The following is a 19,616-nucleotide window of genomic DNA, read 5'->3' on the forward strand; positions in this document are numbered from 1 at the left end:
TGTGACTATATGCTTGACATGTCAACAAGTCAAGGTAGAACATCAAGTTCCAACGGGTTTGCTATAGCCTATATGCATACCTAAATGGAAATGGGATCGGGTCACCATGGATTTTGTAAGTGGTCTACCTCTCACCCAGAAGAAGCATGATGCAGTATGGGTGATAGTAGATAGATTGACGGTCAAGACACTTTCTGTCGCTTAGACCGACTACTCACTGGAGAAGTTAGCAGAATTGTATATCAGTGAGATAGTTAGACTGCATGGAATTCCACTTTCCATCATATCTGATCGAGACCCAAGGTTTACATTAAGATTTTGGAAGAAGTTGCGTGAGTCCTTGGGTACACAACTCTACTTCAAGATGCCTTTCCATCCTCGCACTGATGGGCAATCGTAAAGAGTAATCCAGTAAACAATCAAACCAATTAAACTAATACACATATTGAACTGAAATGGTAATAATAATGTGAAATATATGTCAGGTCCTTGAGGATATGCTGAGGAGTTGTGCCATTGAGTTTGAGGGAAGTTGGGATAGATACCTTCCACTGGCAGAATTTGCATACAACAATAGTTACCAAGCTAGTATCCAAATGGCCCCGTACGAAGCATTGTATGGGAGGAAATGTAGAACTCCAGTGTGCTGGACTGAATTGGGTGAAGATAAACTAGTAGGGTCAGACCTGGTGAAATAGACTGAGGAGAAGGTAAAACTAATCAAAGCCAATTTGAAGGTTGCCTTAGACAAACAGAAATCCTATGCCGACTTGAAGAGAAAAGAAATAGAATATGCGGTTGGAGAGAAAGTGTTCCTCAAGGTGTCACCGTGGAAGAAGGTACTGAGGTTTGGAAGAAAAGGTAAGTTAAGCCCTAGGTTCATTGGCCCATATGAAGTTATTGAACGTGTGGGTCCAGTGGCCTATAAGCTAGCTTTACCACCAGAGCTGGGCAAGATCCACAATGTGTTCCACGTATCTATGTTAAGAAGATACCGCTCAGATCCTTCACATGTCATCTCCATGGAAGAAATTGAAGTACAACCGGATTTGACATATGAAGAAGAACCCATACAGATCCTGGCTCGGGAAGTGAAAGAGTTGAGAAATAAGCAGATTCCACCGGTGAAAGTGCTTTGGAGGCACCACAACACCGAGGAGGCAACTTGGGAAATTGAAGAGACGATGAGGCAATAGTTCCCTCAATTGTTTGCATCAGGTAAATTTCGAGGACGAAATTTAAATTAGAGGGGAAGAGTTGTAACACCCTCCCTGTAGCAATTCTGCACATTCTACTGTTTCGGTGATCGGTGTCTGTCCGGATAGCTAGAACGTCTGGAAAAATATTTAAACTAAAGTGAGGAACCATAATTAATTCAAATATTAATAAGAAAAATTTAGGAAAAATTTTAGAAATAAAATACAACCAAGTTAAATGAGTCGGTGCCCTAGCGATGGGTAACCTAGTGAGAAGTTGCAGTTCTTGCAACTAGGAGCCCTAGACCCGGGGGAAAAATTATAAAATAATTTTTGGGACTCTAGAGAAGGGTCATTGAGGTTCTTATGGCATTAGATTGCCAAGAAAATACTTAGAAAAATTTTTCAATCGGTACAGACAATTTTGGCCCGTTAAGCCAAACGGAGGGCATTTTGGTCATTTCGTCTTCAGAGATGATTTTTGGCCGACTTGTCCAGTTAAGCAAATAATTATTATGATCTAAAATATGAATAAATATTGCTAAAAATTGAATTGAAAATGAGTAGAGAAAAGAAGAAAAGAAAATGAAAGAAAATACTTAATTACGACATCATATGATGTCTTTAAAAAGAGCTCCACTAATCATCTTTTAACAAGCACCTTTAAATCAATTAAGAAGGACAAAAAAGAGTTAAAAATTGAAAAAAATTTCTGCTCTTCTTTCTCATAATTTCAGCAGCCTTCTCATTCCCAAACCCTTTCCACCATTAAAGCTCCCTTAAGCTTCATTTCTCACTTCAATTCACCTCAAAACCTTATCCTCCCTTCACTAAAAATTATATCCACACCAAGGAGAAGTGTTTGGCAGCCAAGAAAGAGTAAGAAAGTAAAAAAAAATTAAAGTCTTGGTTGGCTTGGATTTGAGCTACAAGAGGTTAGTGCTTATTTATGCATATTTCTCTCTTTATTCCATTTTAGGGACTTAAAATGAGTATGAAATTGTAAGTCAAATGAAATAAAACTTATGTGTATGTACACCATGGAATTTGGCAGCCCTAAGGAAGGGATAATGTTGATGGTTTTGATGGATTTAAAATGGCTTAGAAATGGTGTTGATGTGTAGACATAAATTTGAAATGGATTAGTATGCCTAATTGACATGTGTTGTGTGAACCTTGAATTTGAGCTAGGGTTTGGACACAAAAACTTGGATCTTGTTCATGTGTTGGTGAATGAAAGTTTAAATGGTCAATTAGTGACCATTTAGCTGTGTATGATGAAGAATTGAAGTGAGTTGTAGCTTGGAATTGAGTTTGGCTAGGTCGCCTAGGTGACCTGCACTGGACATGAGTGTAGCAGGTTTGGGCAGCCATAACTTGAATTGTAGAGGTTCAATTAGTGCAAGGCCAATTGGACATGAAACTAGACACATAATTGCACAACTTTGGTGAAGAAACCATGCCCATAAGACCAATCCAAGTGGACCAAAAGCTTGCCCCAATCCGGGTGACCTGCAGTCTGTTTCTGCAGAATGACCAAATGAACAGTATTTGGTCATTTGGCCATAACTCAGTGTAGAATGGTCTAATTGACCTGAAATTTTACCAGCAACAAGCTGAGATATAGACCAACAACTTTCATGAAGAAACCTAACCCAAATTATGACCAGAACCTATCCAACAAGTGAGTTGCATTCACTATTCACTGTACTGTAGATATAGTCAGTCCAGAAAAATTCTAATCCAGCCAGTTGTGGTTTTTGGACCATAACTTGAGCTAAAAAACTCCAAATGGAGTGATTCAAAAAAGGAAATTCAACTAGACAAAATAAGGAACAACTTTCATGTTGATCATTTTACCAAATTCCCACTACAAAAATGACTAATGGAACAGTAAATATAAGGTATGAAAACTGGAAATTCTGCTCAATTAACTTTAAGCTTAGAAATGGTATTGGCAACCAATACCAACAAATTTTGAATGCAAAATGTGGTATGTTGAGAGTATTAAAACCAATGTACGTATTGTCTATGCAAAGTCAACATTTTGGTTGACTAATGAAGTGAATAGTAACACCAAAACTTGAAATTCAAAAATTGTAAAACTCAAAAGTGTAAAATGCCCTAGTATACCTAACAAGATTGGTTTGGATAGCTTGGCATGCCAATAGGGTTTAGTTAGCAGTACTGCACATGGCATTATGCCATTCTGTGATTTCATAGCTTTTAGCCATTCTGACATTATGTTGATACTTGGCCTTGTGCTTAATGTTATTACAGCTTATTAGCTATTCTGTTGCACACCGGGAGACACATATGTGACCGATGGTGACACGGCCCGAGATACTTGATACCCAGTGCCAGTTTACCTATTTATCCAGTCCGGTCGTCTAGTATAGGTTACTTGGGCAACCAAAAATGAAAGTGAATAAATTTAATGAAATAATGAATATAACAAGTACAAAATAAGTAAGACTACAAATACTCATCGAAAATTTATTTGCAATGAGACATCAATACATTCACTGCATATTTATTTTCTGTTATTTCTTTTTATTTTATTATTGGCACCACTAAGCATTATTGCTTAGCGCGTTGCTTTTGCCATGCGTAGGTTCTAGAGAGACCGACCGAGAGCCCAGTAGACCACAGACTGGGTGAGACCTTCTGCAGCTCTGCATAGTATCCGTGTCATCTCACCATCTTCAGTGCATTGGTAGGACACTAGGTTTCATTTTGGTATTTTGTAACTAAATTTTATTTTCTCATGTATAATTGAGACTTATGTAATGTATTTTGATGTTAATGTAAATAGTGGAAATTGTGTTTATGAATGGAAAATTGAGTATTTATTTATTGCTTGTATATGAATACCATGAGAAATGAATGATTGAGAAATAAAAATGTTGTTGAAAAGTATTGAGATTTTGATGATGAAATGGAGTTTGGGATTGATTGAAAATATTGAAAGTGTTTTTCACAGGTTCCGAAGAACTGTTTTCTCCATTTTTAGCCGGTACTCTGCCGGATTTTCTATAAAATTTTTGGAACCTCAAATAAATTATAATTTCAATAAATGACTTAAATGAATTATATTTCATAAATTTTACTTCATAACTATGAAAAAAAAATAAATTAGGAAGAATAAAAATGATTGAATTAAAATAGGGTGTTCCGGTACACTGTGTGGCATATCTTGCTCGGCTACACTGTAGACGGGTAAGGGGTGTCACAAAAACGTGCCACATTCAGTGCCGGAGCACTCTATTCTATCTTGTCTTATACCGTATTAATTTAAATTTCATTTATTCATATTATCATATGTGTTGAAATTTTTTTTTATTTTTTATAACATTTTATTTTTATAGAGACTTGGACAGAGTCTCCTCTGTTTTATTAGCGTTTGGCGGGTTCCACTATTCACCTGTTAAAATCTCATATCATACTACGATTTCAATACCATATCTAAATCATCATATCTGTTCTTTTCATCATCAGCTCATATCATATATCATACCATTCATTCACGTAAAATACCTTTCATTTCATTTATAAAATTCATATTCAACAATTTACAATTTATATTACAGTCCCAAAATGAATTACATCTTTCACTTATGTACAATGAACAAAAAGGAGAAAACATGTAACCATGGGCCTTACCAAGTGCACAGTTGAGGTGACTCCAACTCTAATATAGATCTGATCAAACTTTCTATCAGAGCACTACTGTTGCTGCTGATCTCCAGTACCTACACGATGGAAAAACCAATGCGCTAAGCATAACGCTTAGTGGTGCATAAATTAAAGTAAAAATAACTAAATAATTAAAGATAATTATTCCCTGTAAAATTTCATAAAGAAATATAGATTTCATGAATTTTAAGTCATTTACATGTTTACTAAACTTTGGGAGCAAATAAGTTTATCAGGATCTTTTCTGCTCATTTATTCCATATTCAGTCTTATTAAATTCATATCAATGCCCAAGTAACCTATGACAGACTATAAAGACTGGATACACGAGAGTATACTAGTTAGACATTCGTATGTCTATCATGTATACATCAGTCATGTCAGGCACAAGGTCACGCGTGCATAAAGCCGTAAATCAAATTAGGCACAATGGCCAATGGGCATAAAGCTAGAGGAATAACCATATCGCATGTATATTGTCTATCAATGATCATTCATGTGGGCAGTACTGCAATCTCTAGTCCTTAATTGGCATACCAATTAATCCAAGCTATATACATAAGTCTAGGTATACTTTGGGCAATTTAGTGTTATTAAATATTTATGGACTTATTACTTCATGTTATGCACTATTAGTGCTCTATAGCAAATTTCATGTTATTTGGCAAATCATTTAGGTAACTTATATGTCATGAATCAAATAATTTCATGAACCTTTCTTAAGGTCCAGATTCTGTCCCCCTATCTTTGCCTAGAAATTTGGCTAATATGTAGGGTCTGTTTGACCACACTTCCTTCATGGAAGTTGTTCCTCTATGTTTAAATTTTGATTTCTCTTTTTGAATCACTCAATTTGGAGTTTTAGAGCTCAAGTTATGATCAATTTTCCAAGACTAGTCCATTAACCCTTTATGGTTCCAAAACCAGGCAGATTCTAGAGTCAAATTTGTCTTGATGGCTTAACATGATGCAATCATATTTAGGCCTAATGTTCTTCATATGAGTTGTTCTCCTATTTCTTAGGGTCGCTCAGGTTCAAGAATCAAAATTTTTAAGGTTATGTAGGGTGAGTTATAGCCAATTAACTGACCTAGACTCCTGAACCCTATGCCTTCAGAATTTCAAGTTCAGGTCAATGTCTTTGATTCTTATTTTAGGATCCTTACACTCAAAATTTGAGGAAAGTTCCTAAATCAAAGTTGGAGTCCTATTTCTTAAGTTTTTAGAATATTTTGGCTCATCTCAATTGGAGTTTCTTAGTGGGAGATATGATATAAATACTGTTCTAGGGTCAAGTGGTTATGTAGTTCAATTTCAGAATTTGGAATACTGACTTTTCCTAGCAAATTGACCAAGTTCCATTAGGTTCTAGGTTTTGGTCAAAACATTAAAATTGTAGTTCTAGGTTTTATGGAGATTTTGGCTTTGGATTCACTACATTTGCAGTTTTGTGAACTAAGTTATGGCACGTTTTCCAAAACTAGTCGGATAGGTCAAAGTCCAGAATTTCAGGTCAGGTTCTAGTTCTGGTTAGAATTATTTACCTAAATTTTTCTAGAAAATTGGTTGGGTTAGAGTCAGAATTGGGCTCTGTGTTCTTCATGAAAAATGTGCTCCTACGTCTAACCTTTCCATTGGTTTAAGAATGAAGTCATCCTGACTTTTCTAGAGTGAGTTATGCCTATTTGAATATTTATTGTTTATATGATCATTTTTCCAGGTCTGGCAGGTGCTTACCCAAATTCAAGCCAATATTAGGTCATGTTAGGTTCAGTTTTTGGGCAGAGTCTCTTCATGAAAAATGTGGCTTTATGTCCTAAGTTTCACCTCCAATTAGCCTCACACCAATTGGAACAATGTGGCTCTACTTATGGCCACATAACCACACTGGACTCAATGTCTAGAATCCTACACAAGAAATTCAGCACTTTCAATCCTAATTCCACCTAACTACCAAACTTCAAACCACATTCATTACACCTCAAATAGTCAATAAATGATCTCAACAATGTCAATTAGGCATCAATTCACAAATCCTAAATTTTGGGTTAAAACACTAGCTACTAAAATTCTCATCTCATGCAACACCATGCAATTCAATTTCTACCACATGCAAACTCATCAAGAACACTACTAGGCAAGTTAATTCCATCAAAAATCATAAATCCATAATTTCTCTCATGGCTGCCAAAATTTTGGTCTTTCAAATACTCATCATATTCTTTCAATTTCATAAAATTTCAACTCCTTTTAACATGCTTAGCATGATTAAAGAAGAGAGATAGGGAAAGTCTTGCACTAACCTCACTTGTGACCAAACTTTGACTTGCTAAACTTCAAGATTTCCTTCAATTTTTGGCTGCCAATAGCTTCCTTAAGGTGTGGAATCAATTTTTAGTGAAGACAAGTGTGACGCCCCTTACCCGTCTACTGTATAGTCGAGCAAAAGTGCCACATTCGGTGTCGGAGCACCCTATCTTGTTTTATCATATCTATTGTAAACTTTTGATGTCATTTAAAACATGTATTCTATGTGTAAATTTTTTTTTTTTTATATATCTTATTTCTGTGGAGACCCGAACAGAGCCTTCCCTGTTTTATTAGCATCCGACGTTCTACTAATCACCGTTAACATGCCCATATGCATTTTACACATTTCTATATCATATTCTTGTGTATCATATCATTTACAATTATTTATGAGATCTAAAATGAAGTATCATCTACTGCATTCATATAGAAATTCATAGATAATAAATTACAAGTTTTCATTTCAATCTCAAAGTTTAATTACAAGTCCAAAATGAAATATATCATGACTAGACATAATGAACCAAAATACTAGTCTATATATGGGCCATACTAAAATACAAAAGACCGGTCGTGAGGTGACTTTGGACAATGGCGATCCGGTCGAGCATTGGCAGCACCATCAGCCGCCACTACCGATGGACTGATCTCAATTACATACGCGTTGGAAAACAAACACTCTAAGAATAACGCTTAGTTGTGAATAATTTATAATAAATATAATTTAAAAATTGAAATAATATCTGCAAATCATAATTTCTAGGTCTTTTACATTTTTTTTGCTCTTTGGAAGCAATTAATATTAACGGGATCTTTTATTATTACTTATTGCATTTTAAGTCTTAATTAATTTTATCAGTGCCCAAGAAACCTATAACAAATTATAAAAGCTGGATGCACGGGTGTATACGGGTTAGACAACCATATGTCTATTCAGTATACGTCTGTCAAGAATGTGGCACCGTCGAGCACGAGACCTACCCGACTTGTAAAGTCGAAATAAAGTAGGCACAATGGCCGCAAGTAGGCATATAGCCTGAGAACAATCATACTGCATATATTTTATCACTTCATGATTTTCTCAGAGGCGATCGCTATCTATAGTCCCTAATTGGTATACCAATTTATCCAAACTAAATAAATAAGTCTAGGTATACTATGGGCAATTAAACATTTTTAATTATTTTAGCACTATTCATCAAGCATTATTTTTTGGTACTGTTCATAGGTACCATTAATTTCATATTAATACAAAATTAGTCCAAATTTACATATTCATATCATTTTTAATATTTAATTATCCTTATGAGTATTTTAATTATCATATATAACATTTTTCCCATGAACCTTTTTTTAGGTTCATTTTGATGTGTTATATCTATCTAGGAATTTGACTAGGTTAGATGTCTATTTAGTCACCCTTCCTTCATAACAATTGCTTCAGCTTTATCTGGATCAAGAAACCAAGAAGCTGATCCATAAAGACTAGGTCATCAAGTTTTCCATGTAAGAAAGCATTTGAAACATCTAATTGTTTGATATTCCACCCCTGTGTAACTGCATAAGACGAAATAATTCTAATAGTAGTAGGCTTTACCATCGGAGAAAAAGTCTCAAAAAAGTCAATGCCTGGCCTTGATGGTAGCCCTTAGCAACTAATCGAGCTTTGTACTTTTTAATGGATCCATCTGGTCTATGTTTGATGCGGAAGACCCATTTGTAACCAACAATATTCTGGGCATCTTCTCGTGGTATCAATTCCCACGTACTTGTTTGAATTAGAGCATTTATTTCATACTGTAGTGCATCACGCCAATATTCAGATTTCATAGCTTGGGAATAGCATGTAGGAATAGCTTGGGCAACTATAGTAGTGGCAAATATCTTTGGTTTAAACTTCCCTGTTTGAGATTGCGTCACCATTGGATGAGTTTTAAGTGGAACAGATGGTTGATTATGGGAGTCAGTGAGACCTTGTTGATGAGGTGAGTGGAGATGACTAGGTGAGTGTGGGATTTGAGTAACATCATATATGGAAGTATCATAAGGTTGAGTGGAAGTAGGTGGGCTATGTGGGAGAGTGGATGCACATGGTGTGATGTGACTATGCTAAGGGTGGGCCAAGGGTGCATGTGATGAGATTAATGGACTATGTGTCATTAGACTTGGGGTGGATACTGCATTAGTGGGCTGTAGAGATAAGTGAGCTAGTGGAGGACCGAATATACCATCTTGAGGAGATGGTGATACAGGTACAGGTTATGGCGTCAACAAAATGGGTGAAAGAGGTGCATATGGAGCAGTAGTGGACGTAGTTGATTTATTGGCACTAACATCATCAACACTTTTGAATGGAAAAATCTGTTCATGGAAAATAACATGGCGTGAGATAAGAATTTTTTTAGTAGATAAATTTAAACAGTAATACCCTTTGTGAACCTTACTGTAATCAAGAAAGACACATTTGGTAGAACGAGGTGCCAAATTATGAGGAGAATAGCGCTTCAGCCATGGGTAGCAGAGACTACCAAAAATGCGCATATCATTATAATTTGGAGGGCTATAAAATAATATTTCAAATGGAGAATGAGGCTTGGTTCGGTTAAAAGGTAATCTGCTATGTATAGACAAAGACACTCAAATGTATAAGTCCAATAATGTACGGGAATAGAGGCATGAGTAAGTAAAGCACGACCTATTTCAACGATATGTCTGTGCTTTCTTTCTGCACAACCATTTTGCTCAGGGGTATGGGGATAAGAGATGTGTTGGCTAATTCCATGTTCACGCAAATAATTGGTAAGTGCTTGGTACTCTCCGCCCCAATCGGCCTGAAAACATTTGATAGGAAGAGCAAAATATTTTTCAACCAAGTGTTTAAATTGGATAAAAATATTCAGAACATCAGACTTTCTCTTCATAAAATAGATTCAGGTATATTTACTATGGTGATAAAAAAAGATAACATAGTAACGAAATCCATCCACAGATGCAACAGGGGCTGGGGCCCAAACGTTAGAACAAATCAATTCAAGTGGTTTATTGATAACAGCAACTGAATAAACATATGGCAACTTATGAATTTTACTGACATTACAAGCATGACACAAAACAACGAAGGACTTATTCTTAACAAAAGAAAGACTCTGACTGGACAGAACACGATGGACAACACGATCATTAGCATGACCGAGACGTGCATGCCATGTGCTAAGTTCCATAATGTGTGCTTCAGGCTTGATAGGATTCAAAGAAAGTGGCATGGAGTAAAGGCCTCTATTACTCTGGCCTATGTATAAGATCTGCCTCATGGGGATATCCTTAATGACAAACAGATTAGGGAAAAACTTAATTGAGACATTATTATGTGAAGTAAAAGAGTGAACAGAAAGTAAATTGTGAGTAGTAGTAGGCGAACAAAGAATATTATGAAGAGTAAAAGAAAGATTATTAAGAGAAGATGTACGAGTGTGGGTAGTAGGGAGGGTATTACCATTTCCAACAAAAATTTCGTTAGAGCCTTGATAAGGTGTGAGATTGGAAACATTCCCCATTTCATCAGTGAGATGATGGTTAGCTCTAGAGTCAACTATCCATTGAGCCATGGAAGGATTGTTGATGATGAGGCTAAGTATGTGGTTGGCTTAGTTTGTCTAGTGTTGCTATTATGACAGAGCTTTGGTGAAGGACACTACCTTACAATGTGGCCATGACCACGACAATTGTGACAAACAATATTAGGTGACACTTGTGCAGTAGAGGAAGAGTTGGTACCATAAGGTGGCTTATTACTATGACCACGAACTTGAGACCTGCCACCATGTTGATGTGGTGTCTTTGTGGCCACATGTGCCGATGGTGGAATTGAAGAGGATACAACTAGCGCCTCCATTTTTAGTTGAGTTTCTTCAGTTAACAATAAAGCATAAAGATCATCATATTCAATTGGAACATTCCGAGCCTCGATGGCCCGAATAAAGGGACGATACTCACTGCCTAACCCTTCAAGAATGTCATTAACTAGAGTTTCATCAGACACTGGTGCTTGAAGAGCTGCGAGCTGATCGGCGAGTGTCCTGGCTCACCGCATGTAACTATTAATCGAATTAGTGCCCCGAGATAAATGCTTAAGTTGTTTCCAAAGTTGAAGAATTTGAGTTCTAGAACCAGTGGAATATATGGATGCAAGTTTCTTCTAGGCTGCCTTTACAGTCATACTGCCAACAATCTGTGGTAGAATAGTATCAGAAACAGAGGAGAACAACCAACTCAGACTATCCGGTCTTGCCAAACCAGAGATCATACTCAGGATTAGGCTTATTATCTTCAAGAAATTGGGATGGCGGAGTGGCAGTGTCAGAAATATAACGAGACAAATTGTACCCATGCAGTAATGGTACCAACTGTGCTTTCCAAAGGACATAGTTTGAGGAATTTAATTTCACAGAGATGAACTTAGCAACATTTGGTGGTGTAGAAAGAGAGAAGATAACACTATTAGTGCTAGAAACCAAAGCTTGAGAAGAAGAAGAGTCTGCAATGGTCAGATGGCTCTGATACCATGTGAAGGATAGATGAACCTTGTCATTTACTGTTGTTAAATAATAATATATATACACTGATCGTGGAGGTGTGCACCTATAGCCAACCTCATCTAGTTGTTACACAATTGGAGTTTGTTACGAGGATAAATACACGAGGATAAATACATGAAGATGAATATATGATTATCTACACGAGATATACTCTATCACTACTCCATCATATAAAAGTTCTTTAATTTCAGTCTACATCTATTTTAAATTCAACAATATATTTCACAGCAAATTGCATTTAGTGTAATCAGTTCACATTTGATTTTAAAAATTAGAAAGTGCATTTTCTTGATTAAATTAGAAAGTGCATTTTCTTGTTAATATACCTATTATCTGATATGTTCATAAGATTCAATCTGTTAGCTAGTTGATTGATTTCACAGCAAACACATGGGGCAATGGGAACAAGTCTGAAAGTGAGAATAAAAACAAAAGTATAAATCAGACTAAGGCAATTTCATATTTTTTATATGTATTTTAGTCAAAATAACATAACTAATAATTGATAAATTACATCATAGGAGATTTCTTTTACAATAAAAATAATTAATTTTATAATAAATAAACTCGATTTTAAAATCCCATTATTCTCTTCCCCTTTAAATATGGATGAAGACCAGAATCTTGTCATATTTTATTAAATTATTTTTTGATGCATATGTATACCCCAATTGTCTCCATCATGATGGAATTTCTAATTTGAAATTGTAAACCAATTAATAAACACTAACAAGTGACTATATATTAAGAGAAGTAGTTTATTAATCAGTTACGATAATTCAATTTAATATTTAAAAAGTTGATTATTGATGACGAATGTAATTTATACGCAGTATTTCTTTTATAGTTAAACAATGAGAGATAACCTTAAAGTAACGAATAATTTTTTATATATCGGTGCTAGGGTGTTGGGTTCCAGTTCCAATCCGGAGTCTATTTAAAAATTATAATCAAATTGAAATTGTAATATAATTCTAGTTTAATTCTTTATTTTTTTTAATTCCGATTCGATTTGGTTTCAGGTTTTTCAATTCTAATCCAGTTTGATATAATTTCAATTTGATTCTTAATTTTTTAAAAAAATTTTATACAATTGTTTCCATAAAAAGTCATACTTGAATTAATATTAAAATTTTTAAAATAAATTATTAATACATAATATATTATATAATATATTTTTTAGCTATTTCTAATCATATTATATAATATGGTACATCATATAATGTAACTTTTATTTATTTAATAGTATGCAATCTTTAACTATAAAATATAATTATGAATTAAGTGTATATATAATATAATGATACATTTATAATTAAAAATTATAAGGTAATTTAATATATTTATAACTAAAGTTTATAAGAAAAGATAAAGAAAAAAAAAGATAATATTAAGTTGTATATAGTCCTTATATATAAACAATAAATATATAATTATATTGAAAATAGGAAACAGATGTATAATTGGATTTTAATTTAACTTTGATATGATTTTTATTTGATTCTTAATGAAAAATTAAAATCAAATCAAATAATTAAATAAATTTTATTCGATTCAGAACTCAGAAAATCATGCACATCCTTAATTAGTGCTGGGTTAGCATTCTTTTTCTATTAGAATTAAAGGAGGCAAACAAGTTGAATAGGACGAATTCAAAATATTTTAAATTCAAATCTTATTTTTCTTTCCTAAGGATTATTTTTTCATATATGGGTTTTCCTAAGAATTAATGTTTGTTTATTTTGAATTATGAGTTAATATAAATTATTCTATAAAGATTTTCAGCCGAATTCAAATAGAAGATTATGAATTTTAAATTAAAATATTAATTTAAAATTTTATTTATTTAATTTTCAAATTAAATTCAAATATTTTTAAATTATATTATTCAGAATCAAATATTTTCAAAATAGTTATAAATTTAAATAAATTAGAAATCAAACCATACATTTAAATACCTTAGAAATTAAATCAGGTCATAGGTTTGTATTTGGGAATTTAGGGATTTTAGAAAAATTTAGAGTGTTTAGGATAATTTTATAACCCCAATTATTTTATTATTTTTTTCCAATAACTTCTTCATGTTAGCACCCTTAACCCCTGTTAGTATGATTGGAGCTCCCGCTCTCGATTTTGGAGATTTGAAGGATATATATTTTTGTTTCAGTTTATAAGAGTTGAGGTGTGTTATGAAACGTTTATAAAGTTAAGGATGTCGTGAAATTTTTTAAGAAAATTAAGAATAAAATTTTGTATTCGGCCTAATTTTAATGTTATAATTAAATAGTGCTGAAAGGTAAAAATTACATTAAATATTAATAAGATTTTGTAAAATATTTTATTAATATTATAAGCAATTTTATAAATTTTATAATGTTTTTCTATTATTAATTATTTTTATTAATTTGAATAAATTTAATATATTTAATTATTTTTCTACTTATTTTTTTATTTTAACTTTAAGGCCATGACTTTGTCTTTAAATGGATCATCATCCATGTTCTTTAATTGCAGGCCATGATTTTCCAAGTCAAAGTCGATCTTTTTGCAAACATTATTATTAATATTAAGGAAGAAAACAAGGAGGGAAAAGCCAGTCGATGCAAAGCTCGCTCTTGTCTCGTGTGCCTGGACGTTCTTGCACCAAACGTGGAAAAAATGAAAATAACAAGGGACCAGGCCGAAGTAATCACAGCCAAGCCAGGCGCGTGCTTTCTCTCCTCAGTTGAAGCCTCGCACTATTTAAGACAAATTTTACATCTGTTAAAGGATCTTTAGCCGACACCCCACAACGCTGCAGTGGAGATAGATTACTTTTGGATTTTGATTTCTCTACTATTATATATGAGCTAATTCTTATCTATTGATATTAACTTGAGATTTTAATTTAATTTATTTTATTTAATTTTTCAATATCAATGCACTAATTTATTGTGGAGTTTAACGCATTTGAATATTTATTATTTAAATAATTTTGTTCATTGATTGCCTAGGAAGAGAAGTTTAGTGAATACGAAAGAGCAATAAACAACCTAAGAATAATAGTTGGGGAGGGAGCAAAAGACTTGACTTGTAAAAATTTATATTAAATGATCATAGGATCTAACGAATTAATTTAAAATTACTATTTTCTTTTCAGAATCAGGTAATAAATTTTAATTAATATATTTAATACAACTCAAGAGAAAATATTAAATAAATTAAATTATTTTTTCTTACATTAGATATTTAAAAGTTAATTATATCAATCAAATAGATTAAATTAGATTGGCCCAAATGAAATTAAAATCATTTTGTGCTTATCATTATTAGGTTTCGATTGTGTGATTGTGATTATTTTAAATTAATTTTTAAATTTAGTTTTTTTATTAATTATTTAATAAATCTTTTTATTTAATAGTGTAAATAATAATAAAATTAAATAAAATTTTGATATTTAATCACATCAATAATTCTCTCATTATTATATTATTGATGACTTAAGTTTTTTATATTATCCCTTAAAAAAGATTATTTCTTAGTAGTATATGACCATAAAATAAGCAGTTAAATGGTAATAATTAAAATAAATAGTAGCTTTGTGATGGATATTTAATTGATAATTAAATGGTAGTTGATGGCAATAAAATTAATTGTAACAAGTTTCAAGATTCTGCTTATTTTATGTGGATATATTTTTCAGTCATACATACGAATAGACTAGTTATCTATTTTTTGCAGAGTGGTGAGCACGAGTTGTGACTGCGTTGAACGTTGACTATCCCATCGGGGTGGAGACAAAAGATAATTTTTTATAATAAATATATTTTAATGACCAATTATAATGAAATTCACATAATATTTATTCTTATAATAAATCTTTATCATAATTAATAATTATAATACAGTCATTGTATATAGAATGATTATATTTTAAAATTTTTAAGAGATAACGAGATTATAGGTGATTTTAAACTCTCAAATATTTTTAAAATTATTTTAATATATAATAAAATTATTTTTTATTAATTAATTTTTACAAATATGTTTTAACTTTTATAAATATTTTGAAAAAAAATATATTAAATTGGTGCCATATATTTTTATTTTTTATTAATTGATCGCTCAAATTTTAGATTAATCTCTAATAATTTATACTTTATTATTTAAATTGAAACATTAACATTATTTGGTTGTGATTAAATAAGTATAAAAGTTTAATTAAAATTTAATTATTTAAAATTTTTTATTTGTAGTTGTTATTTTATGAAAATTAAATAAAAATTAATTTAATAATTTTCTATTACATAATTTAAAATTAGATGAGATTTTTTTTTTCTTCTAATGATTTCCTAGAAATATATATATATATATATATATATATATATATATTGGCTTCGTCTCATTTTGCTTTTTGTCATTTATTTCATTCTAATTAGAAATTATTTTATTTACACAAGTACAAGTAAATAAAATTATTTATCTCAATTCTCATACAAATTTTGAATTGATCAACTTAAATATGTATTTATTTTTATATGATATATTTATTTTATTATTTTACTAAACTCTAATTTTCATATATTTTTAATTTTAATAATTATTTTTTTTTATTTTATGCTATTATGTCATACAATTAGCTATTTTGGATTTATATATTTTTTCTTTAAATTTATAAAATTTGTATAAGAATTTGACAAAAAACTTTGATGTTACTGATTTTTATTTTTTAAATAGTATAATTTATATTATAAGGTTATATAATAATTAAAACTATGATTTTATATTACTTATATTTATTATAGAAATTTTATTATAATTCTCCATAAATCAATAAATAATTTTTATAATTTACTATTTTGTATATTTTTATCTATTATAAAATATTTATAATCGATGGCCGTACACATGCAAGTGGAAGACGAGGCAGTATTTATATTATTATTATTAGGGGATGCAAGTCGCCAAATTAAAATCATTATGTTCCTTCACAGTGGTGGCGCCATCCGCAGTGTCCTCATCCGGTGGTGGTGGTTACTGTGAATAGTTATATAATACAACGGTAATTTATATAATATGATAAATAAATAAAAATTATTTTAAAAAATTATAATCACTAGACAACTACTAAATAAAATATACATTAAATAAAATATTTAAATTTAAATGTTATTTAAAAAAGTAAAAAAAAAAATTAATGAGCCGAATTGGATGAAGAAGAATTGATGAAATCCTATTGATGAGTTTTTCTTGGATGAATAACTTTTCTCTTGTTGCTAAACTACCTTGGTATGCATTTGTGTATTATCTATCTTGTGGAGTTTTACCTCTAGGTATGAAATGGCAACAAAAGAAAAAGTTTTTGCATGAGGTGAAATTTTATAGATGGGATTATCCTTTACTCTTTAGGAGATGCTGTGATGGTTTAATAAGGAGATGTATTCTTGATGAAGAGACACAGAGTATTATACATCACTGCCATGCTTCTGATTATGGAGGACATTTTGGAATCTCTAAAACAGCTAGTAAAATTTTGTAAGCTGGTTTCTTTGGCCAAATCTTTTTAAGGATGTGAGAAATTTGTGTTGGAATGTAATAAATGCCAAAGGAGTGGAAATTTGTCAAAAGAGATCAAATGCCCCTAAATGATATTCTTGAAGTGGAATTATTCATGTTTGGGGAATAGATTTTATGGGGCCATTTCTCCTTCATTTGCAATAAATACATCCTAGTTGGAGTTGACTATGTGTCAAAGTGGGTGGAAGCTATTGCAACTCCAAATAATGATGCTAGAGAGGTAGTGAAATTATTTAAGAAATTAGTTTTGAGTAGAATAGGAGCTCATAGGGCTATAATTAGTGATGGGGGTTCACATTTTTGTAATAAACAATTTGAGAGCTTAATGAGGAAGTATGGTGAAGTGCACAAGATAGCTACCCCATACCACCTCAAACTTCGTGACAAGTTGAAATTTCTAACAGAGAGCCTGGCATATTTTGGAGAAAATAAGGAACAATTCTCTAAAGATTGGTCTATCAAACTAGATGATGCTTTATGGGCATATAGGACTGCCTACAAAACCCCTATAGGAACTACTCCCTTTAGGTTGGTGTATGGTAAGTCTTGTCATTTACCTGTGGAGTTAGAACATAGAGCATATTGGGCCATTCAGACCTTGAATTTTAATCTTAAGCAAGCTGGTGAGAAAAGACTATTGCAACTTAATGAGCTTGAGGAATTGAGGATGGATGCTTATGAAAATGCCCAGATTTACAAAGAAAGAACTAAAGTTTGGCATGATAAGCATCTTAGGAAAAAGGAATTCAAAGAAGGTGATTTAGTTTTGTTGTTCAACTCAAGATTGAAATTGTTCCCTGGAAAACTTAAGTCAAGGTGGACTGGTCCATATAGAGTTTCTAAGGTTTTTCCTTATGGAGCAATTGAAATTTGGAGTAAAAAATCTGGGAATTTTAAGGTCAATGGGCATAGATTGAAACATTACATAACCGAGACCATAAAGGGAGCAAGTCGTTACAAGCTCTCCAATCCTCACCTCTTTTTCGTTGAAATTCATGAAGAGTCCAGCTAAGGACTATAAATTAGCCCTCTTGGGAGGCATCCCAAGTCCTTTTATTTTTATTTTGCTGATTTACTTTCATTTTCATTGCTTTTGTTTTTATCTTGAATCTCCCCAAATTCAATTTTTGACATTGATGAATCTTATCCCTTGTAGATGTATTTCAATGGAGGAAGGAGTCGCTATCCGTTTATGTAGAAGAAAATGAAATCGCAAGAAGGAAAGGTCTCAGCAGCATGGATTATGTCCTTGGGTTGTACCGTTTATGCACTAAAAAAAAAAATGACATTCTGCAGCAAAGAGGGTGTCTGCAGCAGATTACTTAAGTTCTTGGTGAGGTTGGGCGTGTAACTTTTTAATAGTTGTGCTTTTAATGTTAATATGGTGGTAAGTGAGCCATTTTTGCACTTATGAGCTTATTTGGGTTGTGGGATTTAAGGTGGAAATACTGCATTTTTCTTGGCATGACTTGGGGAGTTCATCATTTGTGAATAGATACAACTTTATGCAGATTTTATTGAGTTTTAATGTGCTAAATGTTGATTTGCAGAATTTGAGTTAAAATGGCATGGGTCACAAATGCTTTTTTATGCAGGATCCATCTTCTACAAGCTTGTGTGATGCATTTTTGATGAACTTTGTATATATTGATGTGTTTTTGATGAAAATTTCTCATGGTTTATGCTTTATAGAATTACATTTCTTCATTTTAGGGTATTTTTCACACTTGCAAATCATGTTCCATTGCAATCTTAATCTTGTTGAATTGTGCATAAGAATCGTGATAGCTTATGCAATCTCAGATAACCACAATTTTTGCCATTTTCATCCCTATTGCAAAGTGTATGAGAAGAGTGTATAGCTTATGCAACTCATAGCCTAATTTTGTCAAATTTCATATTTTTGAAACTCAGATACAGAGTGCATGACTTATGCACATTTTCATAACTTCAAATTCCTTCATTTTCTCTCTGCCAAGTCCAGATAAGGAGGGTGCATAACTTATGCACTTCCGCATGACCACAAACTCTGAATCTCCAAACTTACCGAGGGGTGCAGAAGCAGAGTGCATGACTTATGCACTTCCGCATGACCAGAAACTCCAAAACTCAAAACTTGCCAAGGGGTGCATAAGCAGAGTGCATGACTTATGCACTTCTGCATAACCAGAAACTCCAAAAATCAAAACTCGCCGAGGTGCATAAGCAGAGTGCATAACTTATGCACTTCCGCATGATCACAAACTCGATTTTCTCCGCCGAG

At 32.4% G+C, this 19,616-nt stretch overlaps 1 protein-coding gene across 1 annotated transcript; it reads right to left on the reverse strand.

The window, feature by feature from the left end:
• Nucleotides 1–10,893: 10,893 nt before the first annotated feature.
• Nucleotides 10,894–11,856, reverse strand: LOC131180055 (uncharacterized). The gene is made up of 3 exons (XM_058147651.1): nt 11,820–11,856; nt 11,496–11,736; nt 10,894–11,278 (listed from the first exon to the last, which is right to left on the reverse strand). The coding sequence occupies exons 1-3, from the start codon at nt 11,854–11,856 to the stop codon at nt 10,894–10,896; spliced, it is 663 nt and encodes a 220-aa protein (XP_058003634.1).
• Between the last annotated feature and the right edge of the window lie 7,760 nt (nt 11,857–19,616).

The sequence above is a fragment of the Hevea brasiliensis genome, chromosome 5 (genome assembly GCF_030052815.1).
Source record: "Hevea brasiliensis isolate MT/VB/25A 57/8 chromosome 5, ASM3005281v1, whole genome shotgun sequence".
NCBI classification, from domain to species: Eukaryota; Viridiplantae; Streptophyta; class Magnoliopsida; order Malpighiales; family Euphorbiaceae; genus Hevea; species Hevea brasiliensis.

Excerpts from the sequence above, each read along its gene's own strand:
- LOC131180055 (XM_058147651.1), bottom strand. The coding sequence starts at position 11,856 with ATGAGGTTGGCTATAGGTGCACACCTCCACGATCAGT. Across the intron at positions 11,737-11,819 it reads TGCACACCTCCACGATCAGT|ACTCTTCTTCTTCTCAAGCT; the intron begins GTATATATATTA and ends TGACCATTGCAG. Across the intron at positions 11,279-11,495 it reads AATCCTGAGTATGATCTCTG|GACACTCGCCGATCAGCTCG; the intron begins GTTTGGCAAGAC and ends GCGGTGAGCCAG.